The sequence below is a fragment of the Botrytis deweyae genome (assembly GCF_014898535.1).
Source record: "Botrytis deweyae strain B1 chromosome Unknown BDEW_051, whole genome shotgun sequence".
NCBI lineage: Eukaryota > Fungi > Ascomycota > Leotiomycetes > Helotiales > Sclerotiniaceae > Botrytis > Botrytis deweyae.
In genome coordinates, this window is record NW_024066258.1 from 115,987 (window position 1) to 133,985 (window position 17,999).

General features: G+C 41.8%; 6 protein-coding genes across 7 annotated transcripts; 3 read left to right on the forward strand and 3 right to left on the reverse strand.

Moving 5' to 3' along the window:
* Positions 1–77: 77 nt before the first annotated feature.
* Positions 78–1,200, forward strand: EAE98_011671 (uncharacterized protein; the record flags this gene model as incomplete). Its single annotated transcript, XM_038959293.1, has 2 exons — positions 78–597; positions 647–1,200. 2 exons carry the CDS (start codon positions 78–80, stop codon positions 1,198–1,200), a joined length of 1,074 nt encoding a protein of 357 aa, XP_038804351.1.
* A 689-nt stretch (positions 1,201–1,889) lies between these two features.
* Positions 1,890–6,328, forward strand: EAE98_011672 (uncharacterized protein; the record flags this gene model as incomplete). Its single annotated transcript, XM_038959294.1, has 9 exons — positions 1,890–1,955; positions 2,028–2,764; positions 2,814–3,027; positions 3,080–3,814; positions 3,871–4,076; positions 4,131–4,223; positions 4,274–4,512; positions 4,563–4,689; positions 4,742–6,328. 9 exons carry the CDS (start codon positions 1,890–1,892, stop codon positions 5,673–5,675), a joined length of 3,351 nt encoding a protein of 1,116 aa, XP_038804352.1. The 3' UTR covers positions 5,676–6,328.
* A 718-nt stretch (positions 6,329–7,046) lies between these two features.
* On the forward strand, positions 7,047–7,286 carry EAE98_011673 (uncharacterized protein; the record flags this gene model as incomplete). Its single annotated transcript, XM_038959295.1, has 1 exon — positions 7,047–7,286. One exon carries the CDS (start codon positions 7,047–7,049, stop codon positions 7,284–7,286), a length of 240 nt encoding a protein of 79 aa, XP_038804353.1.
* A 737-nt stretch (positions 7,287–8,023) lies between these two features.
* Positions 8,024–8,326, reverse strand: EAE98_011674 (uncharacterized protein; the record flags this gene model as incomplete). The annotated part of the gene is made up of 1 exon (XM_038959296.1): positions 8,024–8,326. One exon carries the CDS (start codon positions 8,324–8,326, stop codon positions 8,024–8,026), a length of 303 nt encoding a protein of 100 aa, XP_038804354.1.
* A 3,012-nt stretch (positions 8,327–11,338) lies between these two features.
* Positions 11,339–12,487, reverse strand: EAE98_011675 (uncharacterized protein; the record flags this gene model as incomplete). Its single annotated transcript, XM_038959297.1, has 1 exon — positions 11,339–12,487. The coding sequence occupies one exon, from the start codon at positions 12,485–12,487 to the stop codon at positions 11,339–11,341; it is 1,149 nt and encodes a 382-aa protein (XP_038804355.1).
* A 1,971-nt stretch (positions 12,488–14,458) lies between these two features.
* Positions 14,459–16,277, reverse strand: EAE98_011676 (uncharacterized protein; the record flags this gene model as incomplete). 2 transcript variants are annotated; one of them, XM_038959299.1, is made up of 4 exons in its annotated part: positions 14,459–14,661; positions 14,821–14,874; positions 14,925–16,041; positions 16,095–16,277. In XM_038959299.1, the coding sequence occupies 4 exons, from the start codon at positions 16,275–16,277 to the stop codon at positions 14,459–14,461; spliced, it is 1,557 nt and encodes a 518-aa protein (XP_038804357.1). The 2 variants fall into 2 exon arrangements, with proteins under 2 accessions (XP_038804357.1, XP_038804356.1); XM_038959298.1 differs by having other exon boundaries at positions 14,459–14,874.
* Between the last annotated feature and the right edge of the window lie 1,722 nt (positions 16,278–17,999).

Sequence of the window (17,999 nt, forward strand, 5' to 3'; positions counted from 1 at the left end):
GATAATAATTGGGACATTGACACGACAAGATACACTGTTTGGTCTGCGATCCTTACAATTCAACAAATAACGGCGCAATGCCGGCTACCACTTCTGGCGCTGATACAAAGGCCAACGGAACCGCAAAATCGCGGGAACATAACCAAGGGAATCAAGACCGCAAATATACAACCGAGCAAAAGGCTGCGGTCATAAGGGTCAGAAGATGTGCGCCCACAGCATTTTACGATATTTTGGGGCTAGAAGAAGTTAAAACGACAGTGACGGAGTCGGAGATCAAGAAGGCCTACAGGAAACTGAGTTTGTTGACTCATCCGGATAAGAATGGGCACGAACATGCGGATGAAGCTTTTAAGATGGTCAGTAGGGCGTTTGGGGTTTTGAGCGATAAGGACAAGAAAACGCAATACGATAGATATGGCGGGGATCCAGATAGTAGATTTGGTGCAGGAGCACCGCAGTCAAATCCCTTCTCGGGATTTTCGCAGAGAAGTGCTGGGGGAGGGGCTGCTGCGAGACCTGGTGGGAGATCTATGTGGGAAGAGGAGATTAGTCCGGAAGAGATGTTTACGAGATTTTTTGGAGGTGGAGGTTTTGGTACGATGCCCGAGTCTGGTAAAGTTGATTGGAACTAATAGCTTCTTAGGTGGTGGTGGAATGTTTAATGATCAGCCAGGATTCGTCTTCAACCTGGGTGGTGGACCTGGTATTAGAGTACATCAATTCGGAGGTGGAAGACCAAGGAGGAGGCCGAGAGACCCAAATGCACCGCCAGAAGCACCAGCTTCGTTGACTCAGACCCTTATAAATATATTGCCACTCATACTTCTCTTCGGTATACCTATATTGTCGTCACTATTTTCTGGGGGTGGTTCTAGTGGTCCTTCTATGCGATTCGACAATCCTATACCGCCGCATACCCACCACCGAGTCAGCTCAAGAATGAATGTTGACTACTATGTAAACCCTGCCGAGATCAAGGGTTTTAGTGCACATCAATTTGCACAAATCGACCGAGAAGCGGAGGTTCAATATGTCTCACGATTGAAGGTTGGCTGCGAACAAGAAGTACAGCAACGAAGTCAGTTACTCCAGGAAGCCCAAGGCTGGTTCAGTAGCGATGTAGATAAGATTCAACGGGCTAGAGACATGCCCATGTCGAGCTGCAAGAAGTTGGAAAGTATGGGTGTCAGGAATTAATGCTGATTTTGACGTGTACACGTTTATGTAGCGTATTTGCTTTGTAGCAAGGCGTTTGGGCTGGGAGCATTGTGCACAAGACTGGATGAATGACTTTATGTGAGGGTCTTTCGTTACAGGTATAATAGAGGACGATTTTCAATATAATACAGTGGCCGCAGTCATCTTGGTCAATTTATGATCACTGTCTCGAGATATCGATATATACTCCCTTCACTCGAAACTCTTATTCAACAATGCACATATAAAAGGCTTAACTTGCTATCGGATCCTTTACCTTGTAATGAACTTCATATTGTTTCTCGGCTCTACTATTGTCCTATGGAAGAACAATTCAGCCATATTAGACCGATGTGTTCTGATTTGTATTGAATCTCATTTCATTCATGAATAGTCTGGAAAGAATTCTATTGTGAGACTCATAATTGCTTTGTCATTGAATGAGAGGTAAGGCTTGTTTGTACAGCATGCAAAAGACCGCACGAAGAAGTCCCCAGGTAGAAGCTTCGAGAGTAACGTAAAATACCCTTGCAAGGTTTCCTCGATTATCAAGCCTGGAGGCTGATCGTAGCACTGAGTGATAAAGCCATCCACCCCACAAGGCTACTATCTTTAGCCATAAGAGCATCTCCGATACATCATATTATCATCTTTCCAACACAACATTATCAACATTACAATTTGATAATATGGCAGATCAACCTCCTCAACCACCCAGTGGGCCAGATGCTCCAGATAAGGAGAAGATGGAGCAGGTAAGAGTATCTATTTTTACATGCTATTATACTTCCCAGAGTTCGCCGTGGCTAATTTTTGTAACCTCGTAGATCCGACGCCGCCGCATGGAGAAGTTAACTGGTTCCGCATCTTCGAGTTCTGAAAAGATTCCTGGCGCGGGCGCAGACGCTTCAGCATCTCTTCCTCCTTCACAATCATCTGCACCAAAAGATAATGCTTCATCGGCTCAACCAGTTGCTAAATCAGCTATCGATATTAAACCTACGAGCGTCACTCCTACACCAGCTGCTAATCCTTTCGCGAAATTGGGCGCGCAAGCAAGCTCTACTGAGAAACCATTGTCTGTAAGAACTGATCCTTCTCAAAACGTTCTAGGCAAACGATCCAGAACTGAATCAGACATGCAGACACCTCCTCGCCCAGCTCCAACCACCCGCAAACCTAATCTCGCCGAAGAGTCTTTAGAGGACTACGAAAATCGAATTCTTGCTCATATCTTTCGAATTACTCTAGATCCCAACCAGCTAACCGATTCCTCGAATCATAAACTGATATTCCTGCCCGAATTGAGAAAAGAGCTCGAGGAGGAACATGCGGAGATTAGGTTGTCGGCTGATAAGCTTGATGGTGCTCTTATGGAAGCGTGCTCTACCATTCCACATAGTAAACCCGTGTTCGACTACCTCTTGCCATGTTGGAAACGAATTATAAAAGCTTCAAAGGGGCTGCGGGGTTATGCGGGGCAGAAGGATGCGATTCTTAAGGAAGCTAAACGCTTGTGCATGAGCAATTGCATCTTTGCTGCCGAAATGCCGGACATTTTCCAGTTTGTTTCTTGGGACCGAGGAAGTCTACATCTAGCTAACATTTCCCAGACGAGAGATCAATCTAACTACAGATGTCCTCACCCCTTACTTCTTGTTGGAGCCTGGTGAGGATAAAGGCATCTGCCCCGACTTTCTCGAAGAAGCTGTAGCTCGCTTTGCGGAGGATGATATGGCCAAATCTATGATTATCAAAGCATTTGTAGGCATGAGTAGTAAACTCTCTAATATGACTATGAATGATGTTTACAAGCCATACGTTCATGTAAGAAACGTAGATTGGAGAGATCAACGACTGGAACTAATGTCATTTGTAGGCTTTCAAATTGCTTACGCAGTTCAACCCAATCACTACAGCTATTGCCGAATCTCCACTATTCCAAATGGCCGTTTCAGCAAATACCATCGAAAAGTACACACTACTTGGCCCTTTCTTCAGAATATCTCCTTTGCAACAAGAAGTTACTAGGGAATACTTCAGTGCGCCAAAGACGATAGATAGGCGACATATTGCCACATCTCAAGATGCGTTACGATTGACCTTACAAACCCATCAAAAAGATTTACTTGATATCATCAACCACTTTGTTCGAGCAAGTCCAATAGCCAAAAGCAAAACCTTGGATTGGTTTGCCTACATCGTAAATCAAAATCACAAGCGTCGAGCACTTCAGGTAGACCCAAAAGAAGTATCTTCTGATGGCTTTATGCATAATGTTACTGTCGTTTTAGATGGTCTTTGTGAGCCATTTATGGATACCACATTCTCGAAGATTTCAAAGATCGACATCGATTATCTACGACGTGCTCCTCGTGTTGATATTAAGGACGAGACCAAGTTGAACGCTGATGAGAAGGCTTCCGAAAAGTACTATGAGGCCACTGTTGATGGCACTTCTAATTTCATCTCCGAGATCTTCTTTCTGACGCTGGCTGCTCATCACTATGGTAGTGAAGCTCTTAATGCCACACATAAGAGTCTGGAGAAAGACATCAAATATATTCAAAAGCAATTGACTGCTATTGAAGCAGAACGTGTCAAAGTGGCACGGGTGAGTCAAGCACCCAGCCTCGAAACATCCCCACGTTTGTCACTAATCAAATTCAGGATCCTCGGGCTGCTGTTTTAATTGATCAGAAAATCAAAAGAATCAATGAGGTCCTAGAAAATGCAATGTCGAAGAGAATGGCCATTGAAGGTGTTCTGTCTGACAAACCTATGCAAGCAAAATCTTTGATCTTCATGAGATACGTTACTGTCTGGCTTCTGAGAATCGCTACGGAGTCTAATTATACTCCTAGTCAAACTATTAAGTATAATTATACATCTTTGAGACATTCCCATTACAGTTAACTGACAAAAATTAGATTGCCTTTACCATCAACGCCTCCTGCCGCTTTTGATTATCTTCCAGAATACGTTTTAGAGGATATCATTACCAATTTTAACTTTATCATTAGGTTAGTTCCTCTATTCTTCAACTCTTTAGGAAAAGGCTAAATTTTTGTAGATTCATCCCTGATGTTATGATTTCAGCTGTTGGCGATGAGATCATTGCACTCAGCATCACTTTCTTGACAAATTCCGAGTATATCAAGAACCCTTACCTGAAGGCAAAACTCGTATCTCTACTTTTTGCTGGTACCTGGCCAGTGTATCATCGCACCAAAGGTGTTTTGGGTGATATTTTGATGGGATCAAAATTCGCTAATGATCACTTACTTCACGCATTATTGAAGTTCTATATTGGTAAGTTTAAAATTCAAATGATGATCTTCAATAGTACTAATTGTTTTCAGAATGTGAATCTACTGGAGCACACACTCAATTTTACGACAAATTCAATATTCGATACGAAATCTTTCAAGTCATCAAATGCGTATGGCCGAATGATATCTACAGACAGCGCTTGTCGCAAGAGAGCAAGTATGTATAGCATGATAATCTTAAGATTTGCAAAGGTACTAATATAACTTAGAACCAATACGGACTTTTTCTTGCGATTCGTTAACCTTTTACTGAATGATGCCACTTTTGTTCTCGATGAGGCTCTTACAAAGTTTCCAAAGATCCATGACCTCCAAGTTGAACTCAGAAAGGAGGCTGAACAATCATCAATGACTGCCGAGGAACGAGAGCAGAAAGAAACTGCATTACGTGAAGCGGAAGGTCAAGCGCAATCCTACATGCAATTGACCAATGAGACCCTTGCTATGATGAAGTTATTCTCTTCTACCTTGAGTGCCTCCTTCACTATGAAGGAGATTGTTAATCGTGTAGCAGCAATGCTGAACTACACACTTGATACGATCACTGGAAGTAAATCAACCAACTTGAAGGTTGAGAACCTGGAAAAGTACCAATTCAGACCAAGGGCCTTCCTTAGCGATTTCGTGGAAATTTACATCAATCTCGGGGTTCATGAACCATTCGTGGAAGCTGTGGCTAGAGATGGTCGCTCATATAAACCCGAGAATTTCGATAGCGCTTCTCGAATTTTGACACGTTACGGACTTAAATCAGCGGAAGATCTCAATGCTTGGGAACGTCTCAAGACCCGATTCAAGATTGCCAAAGAGATTGAGGATCAAGATGAACAAGATTTGGGTGAAATACCAGATGAATTCTTGGATCCTATCTCCGCAGATCTCATGGAAGATCCAGTTATGTTACCTACCAGCAAAGGGATTGTAGATAGGGGCACTATCAGTGCTTTTCTATTGGGTGATCAAAGAGATCCATATAATCGTGATCCGTTGAGGATTGAGGATGTAATTCCAGTTCCAGAATTGGCGGAAAAGATTAGGCTCTGGAAAGAGGAGATCAAGGAAAGGAAAAGAGCTGAGCGAGCTACTGTTGCTGCGGCTGCGGCGGATGCAGCTTCAAAAGATCCGATGGATCTTTCAGCATAGTGCCACTGCATAATTGTTAACATGATGTGAAGCGATGGGAAAAGGAGAATTGCAATACACAATGGGCATGAATTGGTGTTATCTCTTCTATTGTAATTCTGCCTGTTTGGAAAGGCGTATTGAGTTTGGGAAAGGAACTTGGAGAGGAAAATCCATATGAAGAATGAAGGAAAGATTAAGGAATGAATAAATGATTGCATTGTTAACCGATCAATATGGTTACGAGCGCGAAGAAATGGTTGAATTAGGGATGTTTCTAAAGCGGAGTTTTGCACTCATGATTGTATAGAGGAAGACTCTGACTACCTAGTTCGTATAGAATGTGCATCAGCGAATTAACATATGATTTATGTAGAAATGTACTTTTCGAGATCTGTGATTCGTGATCTGTGATCTGTGATGTATAGATATGAGGTGGTGGTGGCATGGGTTGAGTTGGGGTATCATTGGTTTTGTGTAAAGTTTGTCTAATTCGTGGGCTAGAGGTGTAATGGAGTGAGTGTGTATGAGGAGTGTGTATGAGGAGTGTATATGAGGAGTGTGTAGGAGGAGTGTGTAGTAGGTAAGAAAGAAATTTCGGGGTTTTGTTATATATTGTTGTAATATCTCGTGGCTGGAATAGAGGTGAGTGGCAGGTGAGTGGGAGGCGAAATGTGAAATGTGAAATGTGAGTTTGAAGGGATATAGAGAAACCCCATTTAGAGATTTCCTTATTCCTTTAAAGATTCAGATAGATTACAACCTATTGTAAATTTCTATATAGATAGAGCCTGATGTAAACATAATTCATAATCTTACTCGTGGGAAATATTAATAACGAAGAGTTAGTTTATTTTGGGTTTCGAAGAGGATATGATATGATATGAAATAAAGAATAGAATAAATATCAATATATAAAAAATATAAAATTAGAAGAAAAAGAAAATAAGATAAATTAAATTAAATAAATGTAAAATCATTTTGTAATCGATTTATATATAGTTAATTTGATTGTACTCGGGGTTTCAGTTTATATTATAGATATAATTTTTTTTAATGTATGGATTTTCTAATGTGTACATTTTCTAATGTGTACATTTTCTAATGTGTACATTTTCTAATGTGTACATTTTCTAATGTGTACATTTTCTAATGTGTACATTTTCTAATGTGTACATTTTCTAATGTGTAGATTTTCTAATGTGTAGAGTTCATAGTAGGTTGTTGTATATGTGAGAGTCGTTTTGTTTGTTGGAAAAGCGATGATTAGGTTAAGGTTAAGAGGAGGAACCCCTTTTTACCTCGCGTATTTTTGGGGTGTGGGGGGTGTGGGTGTGTGGGGTGGGATTTCTGGGTTGTTTTGTGCTTTTTAAGGTTAGTGATGTTGTGAGGATGGGTGGAGAGATGGGTGGAGAGATGGATGGAGAGATGGGTGGAGAGATGGGTGGAGAGATGGGTGGAGAGATGGGTGGAGAGATGGATGGAGAGATGGGTGGAGAGATGGATGGAGAGATGGGTGGAGAGATGGATGGAGAGATGGGTGGAGAGGTGGGTGGAGAGATGGGTGGAGAGATGGATGGAGAGATGGATGGAGAGATGGGTGGAGAGATGAATGAAGAGAGTATATATTAATGAAAGGTGATTCGATATATTTGAGTTTAATTGGTCGAAAAAAAGTAATTAGTTCGAATTGCTCAGATCAGATCAAATTTATTAAAAGAGAGAACAACTTTGTTAAAATGGATTTTTGTTTGGGGGAAATAATTATTTATTTATTAATTGTGTGTCTATGTGTCTATCTATTTATGTGTCTATCTATTCATGTGTCTATATGTCTGACTGACTATCTAAATATGTATCCCGAAGTTGTGAAATCCAATGCTTGTGTATAAATGAGTGTTGGTGTTGGTGTGAAGAGGTTTGGTGGTAAAGAATGTTTGAAATAGAGGAGGAGAGAGGGGGGGGGGAGAGAGAGAGGAAGGAAAACAAATCCAACGATATGTATGTACTGTCTAAACTGCTTGATTTATTCAAAACAGAGAAAGGAAAAGAAAGGAAAAGAAAAGAAACCCAACGATATGATATGTATGTACTGTTTAAACTGCTTGATTTATTCAAAACAGAGAAAGGAAAAGAAAAGAAAAGAAATCCAACGATATGTACTGTCTAAACTGCTTGATTAATCCAAAACAGGGAGAGAAAAGAAAAGATAAAAGAAAAGACAAAAAGTCCAATGCAAACGAGTAGTCTAACCGAGGGTATCCAAAATTGAATCGAGAGGATTGGGGGTGCGGGGGTGCGGATTCTTCTACCATGTTGTCTGAGAGACAGTTGGATGCTGTAGAAGAGAGAAGGAAGAAGAGAGGAACCTAATGCTGAGGTGCAGTATTGGGCGGATTCACCAGAGCAGCCACAGCCAACGCAAGGATTTGGTCGTTAATCTCTAGGCGTCGATTGTCAAGTGCCAGAATCCTTCGGTTCAAATCTACGTTTCTCGAGTCATTTTCAACCATGCCGGCGTCGAGGTTATGATTTAGTTCTCTTTCGATACGATAGCAGAGATTTATGGCGGCGGTTTTTTCCCTTAAGCATTCGGCGTTGGTCATTTGGGAAATGGGGATCTGGCAAGTTATATCGAGGGCTGGGTCAGAGGTGTTGTCGAAACTGGGCATTTTGGCGGATGGTTTGGGGATCTCGGTGGATGATTGAGAATGAGGTTTGGATAGGAATGGTATTTTCGAAGTTGTTTTTGCTGATTATTCGGGATAGACTTGTGTGCTGAGATGTTCAAAGAGGAGATTGAAGCAATTGTCAAGGTGAAGTTTGAAGTGAGAAGTTTTGTTTGGTTTTGATTCTGTTTGGAATTGTAGATCTAGATGTTTGATGTTGATGCTTCAAAAGAAAGGTCTCTCCAAAGGGGGTAACTGAAACTATTTATGCCTTTTTAGACACAGCTATCCCCCTCGATCCCCCCCTCAATGACTATCATATGTACCACAAATTTTGGAGTCATTGTATTGTAGAAGGATGACTGAAAACATATCTCGTTGAAAAGATAGGTTTCCATGTGGTAGATGTAGGATTCTGACGAATCTCAAGGGTGCCATGTGGTAAAAGGGGTAGCTCGCGTGGAGAAATCGTGGGAAACTCGTGGGTGTGGGGTATTTGGGGGATAAAGCTATGATTCTTTGGAGGTGACTGGCTTTTGTTAAAGCTATTTTAGGAAGTAGGTATTGGATCACTGGGTCACATACATAGATGGAGTCATAAGTATGAATATTGATAATGTGATGTTTGTGTTTTGATTTTGTTTCCTCAAGAATTATGACATCGTGGGAATTCATAAGAATCCATCTAGCAAGGCAGTATCTTGAATTGTGAATGTATTATGCCGAGAAGTTGATTCACCGTCTGAGAGCCTGTTTGATATTATGAATGTTCTCTTATGCCAACTATTCCCATTTACAATACTATGGAAACGTCCATTCAGAATGCAACTGCAAGAATCAAAATGATATTCAACCCTCTATAAACATGTCCCTTACACCCTCTATCTCTAACCCCCAAGTCTTAATGCAATATAAGTCTATAACCAGATATACACAATCCAATCAACAAACAAACCAAAGTACTTCCACCAAAACAACACAAAATGATCCCGTTCTCCCATCCCACAACCACCCACATCCCATCCACCTCTCTCCCCCGCACAATCCAACCCTTCCCCATCTTCCACCGCTCCTGCGACTCCAACATCTACAGCAGCAAACAGCTCCGCACCCTCTGGACCAGCGCTCAACAAAACCAAAACATGAACGAAATGAACCGCATGGGGGTGTTGATCCAACATCATCATACCATCTTGAACCAATACCGGGATCGGATTCTAGAATATACGGTGCGGGAACACGGTGTAGATGAGGGCATGAGAAACGAGTTGAGACGGAATTTGTGGGAGGAGTATGAGAGGATGGGGGTGACGATGTTGGAGGTTGAGAGATTTTTGAGACGCTGTGGAAGGTTTGGTAGGGTTTAGTTTTGGGGCTAGGGATTGGGAGTTGAGGGTATGGAGTGGAGAATTGGAAGGTCGGTTTTGGAGAGATAGAGATCCATAGAATCAGTGAAATTGATGAGCAGTGAGACTCACTTGTTGTATCCAGTATCTCCACTCGCATAGAAATAACATCAAGATATCAATATTGCCCGCTCCATTTTTATACTTGTGATCATTGCAATATCATATGCTAAGATCATGGGCTCAAGCTTAATGAGTCTAGCACTAGAGATAGGGGTTTGGAGTATATCAAGACAGCAAGATGTCCACTTTAAAGGTCTTAGCCCTCAAGAAGCACCATGAAGAAACTACCCGTTCAGCGCTTTAAGCGAGCGAATCAAATTCTCACGCCGTCACTACAACCTTAAACTCAAAAGCAGCAAAGTCAATCCTACCCGAGGAATTAAGCAACTCCTCCTTCTTCGTAATATTCTATATAAAACTCAATACTACACCGTGTTTTGGAGACTGTGTGAAGATAAAAACATTATAACGCATTCTCTGCAAGAAAATCCGCGGTTGCGAGCTCACTCGAGGTTTCTGCGAAGGATCAGCGTTGTAGGCTAGGTGATCTCTATGCGTTGAGATCCTATAGCAAATATACTCTATGCGCAGTATAAATCTCTATCTCCTCTTTGGCATTATATCCGGCGCTTTGAATATACGATGTTGGAATTATTCAAAAACAAAGAGGATGGAATACTCTAACCCGAGTAATCTACCCACCAATCGATCACTGGGCTTTTACTCACTCGAGAAATAAATACACAACAAGCATGTAGTGAATGAGATATCTCGGAGTGCATACAATCCACGAGTAAAAACCTCTCGTGACAACTGTTCGGTGTATCGAGCTATCAAGAACAATCATAAGCGATGCTCACAAAACCAAGGCAGCCACAATATATGTATTAAAAGTTTTCTGAACTAATTGCATCATCATTGAAAGTTTAAAGAGTCAAGGTAAATGAAAATAAGGAGACCCTTCTTCTCTTTTCCATCGACGTGATGTGTCCATCACTTATTCACTGTAATGGTCCGAGGCTATTTATATCATGAGGTGTTACAACGAAGGAGTCATGTTGGAGATATTCGAGTCACCTCAAGAGCTTCCAGGTTATTTTTTCAATCATATTTCACAAACTCGTAACGGTTACATTTGAAGAAGCCCGCATTATCAATAAAATATTGAACACCACAACCTCAGTTCGTCGAATTTCATGTCATGTGGATAAACCCTCTGTGTAAAGTACTTTGACACCCTTATAAAAAGAAGGTCGATACGGTGAAAATATCATCAAGAAATCACACATACATCAAACAAGTAGAAGTTGTGCAATAATGACCTCTATGAACTTGAAGAAGTATGTTAAATCTAAAAATCACACTTGCTATTGATCTTCCTCCGCCGCGATTATTATACTCAAACCACTAAACACCCACAAAAACAAAAATAGACCAAGCCAACGGATACCCAAACCCACTCTAAAGAAAATCCCCTCGAAAATCCAGACTAGTCCTATAAAAAAAATCCACCCCGCAAACTTACACTGATAATCCCCAAAACATCACATGCATCCATCCATCCATCCCTCCCAACCCAATCTCCCTCCTAATCATCACCATCACTCTACCTTGACTGTCCCTTTAACTGTTTTATCTTTTCCTCCACCCTATCTAACTCCCGATTCAATTTATCTTCCCGGTCATCCATCACCTTCTTCGCAAACGCCACTGCCCTGCTTGTCACTCTCTTCCTACTCTCTTCTTCCCTACCACCTAGTGCCACCTTGGCCTTTTTTTCAAGAGCCTTTTTCGCATTATACCTCATCTCTTCCTCTTGAAACTCCTTTTGGTATCTTGCTTCTTCCTCTGCTTCTCTTTCTTGTTTATCAATAGCCTCGCGCCGGATATCTCGATCTCTTGCCGCTTTATCTCTGCTTGATTTTTTTTCATTTGCTTTCTTTTTTTCTTGAATGCGCTGCTCTTCATTCTTCTCATTTTCTAGTTTCTTCAACCTCTTCGTTTCTTTCATAGCTGCTGTAAATTTATCCTGGATAACTTTTTTCTTCTGTTGCTGTTCAATCCGTTTCTGCTTCCTCTCTTCAGCCTTTTTCTTATTCTTTGCCTCCTTCTCGTCTCTGATTTTTGCCCTCTCGTCTCTGATTCTTTCCTTCTCCGCAGCCTTTTCTCGCATCAAATGTTGTTGCCTTTCGAATTCCCCTCTCCTCTCATTCTCTCTTCTCTCCGCGTCTCTCGCCATATCCTGCATTTCTTCTCCCTCTCGCGCCCTTCGAACATTTGCCTCGACCTCCAATTGTTTCAACTTTTCATCCACTCCATCCACTCTAAGCTTGAGCGAAGGCTCCTTACATGCATCTGAAGAGGCAATCATATCCAATCCTCGCCTGCAAATTGCAGTCCTCAACAGCGTTTCAGGAGGATCAATTACTCCATCATTCCACTCTTGACGTGTGGCTGCTACACCATTTTCCAAATCTTGTATATGTGAACCACTCTCATTAAAATCATTATGCGGCTGATGGTGAGTAGATGTACGCGGGCCAGTAGACCGATGTCCCTCCAAAACTTCGCTGCCGCCGTCGGATGATCTGGAACCATACGAATCATACGAATACGAACCATAATCATACGGTTCGGTATAAATTGATCCAGACCCAGATCTTGACGAATAATATGATCCAGAACTCTGTGAACTAGGCGCGACTGCACGGTAGACCGAGACAGGTCTCCTACCAGCTGCAGATCTTATCGACATGGCTAAATGTTGTAACCCGGTAATATTATTGAATGTAAGGATGTGTTGCTGAATGTAAATGTAAAGATATGTTATTAAATCCGAGACTACCGACCGCAGGACCGAGAATCGAAGTTTCGCGGATTCGGAGTAGAAGTTTTCTCTTCCAAAAACCACAAATAATGGAATAGAGGTGACGAGATGGAATGCGATAGGCCAGGATGCGAAGTAGCCCAAATCGAAGTGAAATGAAGCCCGGGGACGTGAGGCAACGCAACGTGATGGAAAGTCGTAGAGAGTATGAGAGAAAGAATGCAAGAGGTGCGAAGCAGGTCAATCCAATGTTTTCGCAAGTTTGGGTTGTTTCTAAAAATTGTTCCGTATGGTTGTCAACATCAACATTAATATCAAAACGCGAATGTGTAAATGTGTGTACCAAAGTAAAGAAACACACAACGAGAGAAGTACAGGCTCCGCATTGAATATCCATCTCCACCTTCACTCACACCTAAAAACTCATGTAATGATAATGCGTCATAATCATAAATATCAGTGACTTGACCATGAGTTCTAATCATCCTCATCCTTGCTCAACCAGTCACGTCACAAAGGGCGAGCGAGCAGTGAGTGAGTCTTGACAAGATCGATTACTCACGTAGGGTTGAAATTTCGATTTGGATATCAGTTGGAAAAATATGAACTGATACTGTATGACTGAAAAACAAGGCTTTATCGTGAAATAAATCAAACAACATAGGAACATTGTTCAAAAAAAGGATCTCCAGACTTTATACGATGTTTAAAAGGTGTTCAAAACCAACCTCAAATGAAGACTGTTAAGTTATTGAGAAGACAATTAACGTTCAAAAACTTTTTGGACATAATGTGAAATAACAGTGCAACCAGAAAAGACAGTCATTTCAGATTCCTACACTTACGAGAGTAACACTGTTGCGATACGAGTGAATATACGCACGTGAGCGCTAGCTCACTAGCGTACGCACGTATTGCATATAGCTTTCATAGCTCTAGAACTTAGAATAGATTAGACATAACATCAATCAATACAGTATACCTATCATGAAGACGTCATAATCACCACCGAAGTGATACCAACAAACACCTATCTATCCCCTATCCCCCCCCATCCCATCCAACCAGCCACCTCAACACACACTACATCTTCCTCAAATACCCAAGCATCACCACAAAGATCCATTATTTCATCCTTCAATCTTTCCATCATCCATCCATCTACACCACAGCCTCTACAACCTCGCAATCGCGATAGATAGATACCAAAAACCCCAGCGAGGCAGCCAGCGCAACAGCCAGACAGAACCAAGCCCAACACCAAGCTCAAAGCTCAGAACTCAAACCCAAGAGAAATAGAAGAATCTCACTCAAGACGATCAAGAAATGACCTAACAGTTGTAATGAAACAACAAGCCAAAAAAAAACCTCACTCACACATCTACGAGATAACTTGATCTCAAGTGCGATTTCACACTCTTACTTTAGATTGAATAACTGGCCCTCTTCTTCAAGATTATCAGACTGTAATCTTTAGACCACACTGGCCAACCCTCCAGTTCTTTCACATTCATCAACTTTCAATTAGCATCTTCCCGTGGAAGCCAGATATTTTCCACTTAGGATATAACATACTCGCCTCTTGACAAGAATATTGAGAGAAAAAATACATACAAAACATACCTAGGTACCAGAGTACACACTTCACTTGCGAATAAATCATGCAGATTTCATCATAATCAGCATACTCGGAAGAAATCTTATTTATTTTGAAGTCCCTCTATGTAAAATTGACTTATTCGATTCAGTTATTGTCGTACCATAATTGCAGACCCATGCTCCATGTGCTATGCTATGCTATGCCGTACTATGCTGTCCAATTTCTCACAGAAAATGTAAAATCAAGTGCTCCGGATTGATCTCTCCATATTTTAGAAAGACCTGGGTATCATTTTTTAACTAAAAAAGAAGGGTTGTTGCAATGACGACAAAAGCAGTCATCGAAGAAAAGTAGCTATTGACCTGGTTTCCACTCGAAGTTTGAGTGGCAGTAGCAGTCACAGATGATGACGCCGACACGGTTGTTCCAGGAGACTGAGCGCTAGCTGAGGCTGATTCTTCCGGGAGTAAAGGATTTAAGCTTCCTGTTTGAACAGAAGAAACTACGGAGCGTGTGTTAGATAGAGATTCAGAAGCAGAAGTGGTTACTGTGGATCCAGAGCCAGGAACAAGGACGCTGGTCGGATCGACAGTGGAAGTGCTAGTGCTATATACGGGGACTTGTGTAGTAGGGGAAGGAGTAAGAGTAGAGGTAAGCCCACCAGAAGAAGATGTTGATGTTGCCGAGGATGTAACAGCTTTCTTCTGCGCCAAACCTACAATTGTTAGCACATGTTTCAGAAATTGAAGCATAGAATACACTTACCAACACGATCTTGATCAACATCAAACAAGGCATACACGTTCTTGAAGAAAGTATCGCCAATCAACCACGAGTTTGTGTCAACCACAGCCACAGCATAGACATTACTTGTACACACCCCATCCACCGAAGGCCCTACCCAATCTACAGACGAAACATTATATGTAACTCCAGAGAATGTAAAGGAGATAGATGTAGTGGTGGAACAAGGTACTGTCCATGTGTTATTGTCCGTGGTAACAGCATCGGGTACAAGTGCATGGAATGCTATCACATCTGTTGGTTGTCCAAAGATATAAGATGTTCCACTATCGAGGTAGCCCAATCTCCCAGTAGTACTGAGTTGAGTATTGCCAACTCCCACGCTATCAAGAGAAAGTGCCCAATGATTTGGGCCGTTTTTGGCGACACTTGTATAACTTAAATCACCACTGTATCGTGAAGTATCCGGAGCACCGAAGTTAATTTCTCCAGTATTCGTACCATCCGAGGCACGGTTCAAGTCCATTCCAAATACATTGGCCTTGAGAGACTTCGAGCTAACAACGGTCTGTAAGAAATTCGGGACCGGACCAGTTTGTTGGGATAAGCCTAATATTCCGGAGAATGGGAAAGAGTTGAACTGGTCACTGGTTTTATTGGCGATTCCTAGAGTTAAAGGAAGACTCATGCCAGCAAAATTGATCGTGTCGGTAGCATATGTTCCAGTAACATGGCCGGATCCGTACGCAATATCCAAATCCATGTTGACCGCTTTATAAGTCGCAGAGTCTGCTGCACCAAAGGAAGCACGAGTCTTGCATGCACTAGAGGTACAATCGGGACCCATAACCCAACTTGTTCCAGCTCCTGTATCAAGCAACATCAACAGAGGATCATTCTTGCTCCCTAGTTCCACCTGAGCAAAATAAGAAAAATCAGTTCCGGTCTGCAGGATTCCCGCGCTGTTCGTCTGTGAAGGAGTTGCCGCAGTCTGAATCGACAATGACGTATCGTCATATTTCACAAGATTGGATTCACGCTCTTCGACTTTAGTAGCTTTAAGTCCCATTCCAGGGTTATATTTGCGAATAAGTCGATCTGTCAGCTCGCGAATCTGAACATCTCTGGGTTTATTGGCCTTACAATGATGAGTTAGCAAAAGCATATCAAATCGAAATACCTTCAACTTACAGATGGGAGCTTTTGGACAAGCTTGAGAACAGCATTGTTCTCACGAGTTTTCCCGCTCCTCTTGGATGTCTCTGGAAGGGACTTGTATGATTGGTGCCTCCATTCTGGGACAAAAGGGTAAAATGCCGTGGAAAATTGGAAGAGTGCAAATAATGCGAGCAAGACGAAGTGAAAGGACCACATGATTGGTGATAGGATAAAGTATCTCCAAGAAGTGGGGTCTCGAAGTCAGCCAAGGGCCAAGCACACAAGTCGAGCTCTCAAGTGATGAATGTCGAATGTAATGCAGAACTTTGAGGAATTGGGTATTTTGTGAAGTTGAATTTCCAACGAGGTATGTAATCAATTGAAGGTGGTAGATCTGAATGTCTGGAGATCTAGACCGTGAATGTTTGGTGAAGAAAAAGAGAGTGTCCTCGAAGGGGAATTTGAATCAGGTATTGTCTCTTTGGTAAGATCAAATGATTTGAATTGTATCATTCACCGATGGGTGAATTTGAGATGAGCCTGACTGGGAGTACCGGACCCTATGGATTTTGGTTTGATATTAGATATTATGATTGTCGTGTGATAGTAGATGTAAAAGATTAAAAATGCCAAGCTGGTCAAAGACAGTGAAGCCGTCAACTGTGCTTGTTACGATTTGAATATGTACGAGAGTGTAGAAGAAGAGAATGAGACTAAAGTCGTGAATGCCAATTGTGAGATCCGTATGGCAGCTTGAAGATAAGAAAAAAAGATGTCCCCTCCAAAGAAGTTGAATATGATCCAATCTTATGAAATACAAAAAGGAAAGCCCGGAATTATGAAGATATTCGGGATGTGGTGAGATAAGGAAGAGGGAGATGATGTAGATGCAGAGAGAGGTAGGGGAGGGGAGGAGAGAGTTTAAAAAGGAAGTATGAAGTATGGCACGAGTGAAAGTAGGAAAGAAGAGGTTGCATTGCTTGGCCTTGGCTTGCTTGATTCGCTCTTTTGATTTGCTGCTTGATTGCTTGCTCTTGAGTCTTGACTACTCCAGGTACCAGTAGGGATCTAGGAAATCTAGAAATCTGCTAGGAACTGCTGCGAGACTGCATATTTTAGAATCCAAAGGTGGCATCCAAAATCAATCAATGTGGAGGGAGCTTTTGTTGCTCTTGCTACTTTTGCTCTTGCAAGTTGCTACTCTTATTACTAGCGTCTGTTCCTGGTGGGAAACTGTACACTAAAGCCCAATTAGGTTAAGCTCGTTTATGGATTTGGCGATCATTAATCTCTGCTGCTCCGATTAGTTCCAGCATTTAACTGATTCAAGACCCTTTCATGTACTTTTCTCCCCTTTGCTCTCTTTCGGTCGCTTTTTAATATTTCTTTTAATCAGGGGTCAAAGATCTACTTGCTTAAGAGACTCACATACGGCGAGGCTAAGGATATACTTTATTGTGAGTGGTTGCCAACCGCATCGGTGGCCTTCAAAACTGCATTGACAGTCTAAGGCCTCGGCGGAATCAATCCACTTCAACCCACCGAGCCACCCAGATATCATCCCATGTTGTTGATATACAGACCTAAGTATGTATGATATCGTCATCATCAGCAATTACTCCTCTTCAAATGAGGGGAAAAGAGAACTAACTGGCTCACAATGACTCGGATGAATCGAATGAGTGGGATAGGAGGTCGATGCGATAAGAATTCACATTCTACACAAAGTTTTGATTGTTGATATTCTTAACTTCTAGATTACTGTTTACCAAAGTACATGCCAACCTCCCTACCTACTGCCTACCTACCTACCTATCTAGGCATTGGCGCTTTTTGCGTTTACGTACTGCTAAATCCAGTCAAAAACACATCTACCACCACCAGGTATCTAGGTTAGTCATTTCAATGCAACTCTATAGCCATTTTTGGATACTAACA